The sequence below is a fragment of the Saprolegnia diclina genome, assembly GCF_000281045.1.
Source record: "Saprolegnia diclina VS20 unplaced genomic scaffold supercont1.50, whole genome shotgun sequence".
In the NCBI taxonomy this organism is placed as follows: Eukaryota; Oomycota; class Saprolegniomycetes; order Saprolegniales; family Saprolegniaceae; genus Saprolegnia; species Saprolegnia diclina.
Genome location: NW_008246117.1, coordinates 276,575 through 279,298, shown reverse-complemented (window position 1 = coordinate 279,298; position 2,724 = coordinate 276,575). Strand labels below are relative to the sequence as shown.

Sequence of the window (2,724 nt, the reverse complement as noted above, 5' to 3'; positions counted from 1 at the left end):
ATGAGAAACGAGCTAACGTGCTGAAAACCGCGCTAGCCCGGAGGTGCATTTGTGACCAAGAGAATACAGAGTGTAGAATGTTTGTTGTCTCCCGTAGTTATAGACCAGAGCGCTACTTAAACAATCAAATGCAGGTTCTCGATCGCCAACACACCAAGAAACAAACATTGGGCATCACGAATGTTTATCCCCATTGACAATCCGGTGCACGATTTCAGAAAGTGGTGGATTCGAGTTGCGATTGTGGTCATCCAACAGCGAATTATCAGAAACCATTCCTGCCAACTACAACACCGATAGACCACAGGACAAGTCATTTTTCCTTTGGCCACAGCGTGGACACGATGCAGTGGACATACCTTCTCGTCGCCCTCCTCCTCCAGCTTCCCTTCGCCCGCGTGCTCTTGGACTGGGCCAGTTTTGGTAGCACGTCCCATCCGCGATCGCTAAGCGAGAAGAAGGCGATGGCCATTGCCTTTGTACAGGAGCAGCTTGCGACGCATGCGGTGCCGGGTCTCGGCGTCTCGATCGTTTACCAAAACGAGACGATTCTAGCTCAAGGGTTTGGTACCAAAGAGGTATGTATCCACCGACTCCCTACTATCCGTGTCAGCGCACGCTGCTAGTTTGGCAACGCCGCGAACGTCGTGACGGAAAACACGCAATTTCAGATTGGGTCGTTCACCAAGACGTTTATCGCGCTCGGGATTGCCAAGCTGGTACATGTTTGACTGAGTGTACAATTGTCTTATTATTCATCTTTGCGATTAGGTCGACGAAGGCCGCTTGAGCTGGGACGACCCGGTCCAGCGCCGTCTGCCGTGGTTTCAGCTCGTCGACAAGTACGCCGAGCAGTATACAACGCTTGGCGACCTCGCAGCCATGAACTCGGTCTTTGCAACCAACGAAGCCGAAGTCGCATGGACGATGCACGTGCAACCGGATGAAGTCGGCGCTGTCAAGGTGCTGCGTAGCTACGTCACGTCGCGTCCGTTGCGCGCCGGGTACGCGTACGCCAACATCAACTATGTCATTCTCGGCCAAGTGCTGGCGCACGCAACCAACATGTCGTGGCCTGCGTACCTTCACAAAACCTTCTTCCAGCCGCTCCACATGACCCACACGTACAGCAGTGTCCCGGACGTCCCGCAGAATGGCAGCGACCTCTCGTTCGGCCACGTCATCTGTAACGGCGAAGTGGCTGGACCGTACGATCTACGGACGTCCATCGAAACGTTCAGCAGCTACCAAAACGCAGCGTTTGCCGCGGGCTCGATCGTGTCGACACCGGCCGACTTGGCCATTTTCTCGAAATTTCTCCTCGCAAAAGGGGCTGGCATCTTCTCCTCGCCGCATGCGGTCGAGACACTGATCACGGGCCACGGCATCCAAACCAGCGTTGTGCCCGGCGCACCAGGGGTCGGCTACACGTACCACGCGGACGGCGGCGTCATGGCGGCGGGCTACGGCTTTGACGTCGTCGGCAACGTCATGTTTGGCCACAATTACTTTGACAAGGGCGGCGACATGGTGGCATTTCGAACGCGCAACGGCTTCCTCCCGGACGACGCGCTCGGTGTCGTGCTCTTGAGCAACGCCAAGGCCATGGGCGGGCCCGTGGCCGACACGTACATGCTCGATCGTATGCGCGCGTACCTCATTGGCCTCTTCCTCGACGTTCCGGAAGCCACGCTCCAGGCCAACCTCGCCGCTGAAATCGCCTTTGCCAACGCTCGCCGACCACCGGGTGCGTGTCATCCGCATGTCTTTGGCGGGAAGCCGTGGAGCGCGATGACAGATCCCTTGCCAATCGCGACCCAAGACGCCCTTGTCGGCACGTATGTGGCCAACGTATCCGCTGACGCGTACGGCAATGTCACGTTGAGTCGGGTGCAGAACGAGCTTGTGATGCGCTACGGCGTCTACACGGCTCCACTGTATGCGATGCGTGGGGCGCCCTACTTCTTTTGGGCCTTTGGGTTGAGTGGCGCACCGATCATGATCAACAGACTCGATACGTCGTCGCCGACGCTGGATCTGGGCGTGCCGTTTGTCAAGACGACATAATGAATTGAAAAATCATTTTGGATTTGAAACACATGCTTCAACACTGCAGACAAGACCACGACGGTGGATCCGTTACGACGCGATGGTGGTCACAGCAACCGAGGTCGCACCCGGCGTCGGCTTGCGGTTGCCAGCTGTCGTCTTGAGGTAGCAGACACCCTCAGCGAGCGTGTAGGCGTTGCACTTGGCGCTCTTCTTGCACGCGTCGCAGCACTGGCTGAGCATCGCGCCAAAGTCGCCGGTCGCCTGAAAGTCCGAGAGGTCGCTGCCGGAAAAGTCCGTGTTCCACTCGGGGTTGCCGCACTTGCGAATGGTCGACCCCGTCGGGTCTGGTGTCGGCGTCGGCAGGGCTGTCGTCGGAGTCGGTGGTGCAGTGACCGCAAACACACTCACCGATGTCGCGCCGTTCGCCGGCTTGCGGTCACCAGCAGCCGTCTTGAGGTAGCAGACATTTTCGGCGAGGGTGTAGGCGCCGCAGTTGGAATTGGACCGGCACGCATCGCAGCATTGGCCAAGCATGCTGTCAAAGTCTCCGGTCGTGCCAAAGTTGGAAATGTCGTTGCCAGAGTAGTCGGTGTTCCATTCGGGCTTGCCGCACGTCCGACCGACGATTGGCACCGTCGGCGCTGCAGTCGTCGGTGTCGGTGGGGCAGTGAC

General features: G+C 58.1%; 3 protein-coding genes across 3 annotated transcripts in view; 2 read left to right on the top strand and 1 right to left on the bottom strand.

Moving 5' to 3' along the window:
• SDRG_12516 (hypothetical protein) overlaps nt 1-103 on the top strand; it is a gene marked incomplete at its 3' end in the record, with an annotated part of 2,087 nt that extends 1,984 nt beyond the window's left edge. The window contains exon 4 of the mRNA XM_008618588.1: nt 98-103. Coding sequence (XP_008616810.1) covers nt 98-103 — 6 coding nt within the window. The remainder of the gene's footprint in view (nt 1-97) is intronic.
• Nucleotides 104-344: 241 nt separating this feature from the next.
• Nucleotides 345-2,067, top strand: SDRG_12515 (hypothetical protein; the record flags this gene model as incomplete). The annotated part of the gene is made up of 3 exons (XM_008618587.1): nt 345-578; nt 627-719; nt 772-2,067. 3 exons carry the CDS (start codon nt 345-347, stop codon nt 2,065-2,067), a joined length of 1,623 nt encoding a protein of 540 aa, XP_008616809.1.
• A 69-nt stretch (nt 2,068-2,136) lies between these two features.
• Nucleotides 2,137-2,703, bottom strand: SDRG_12514 (hypothetical protein). Its single transcript, XM_008618586.1, has one exon. The coding sequence runs from the start codon at nt 2,584-2,586 to the stop codon at nt 2,140-2,142; it is 447 nt and encodes a 148-aa protein (XP_008616808.1). The 5' UTR covers nt 2,587-2,703; the 3' UTR covers nt 2,137-2,139.
• Nucleotides 2,704-2,724: the final 21 nt, after the last annotated feature.

Coding starts and splice junctions, on each gene's coding strand:
- SDRG_12514 (XM_008618586.1), bottom strand. CDS start 2,586: ATGCTTGGCCAATGCTGCGATGCGTGCCGGTCCAATTCCAACTGCGGC.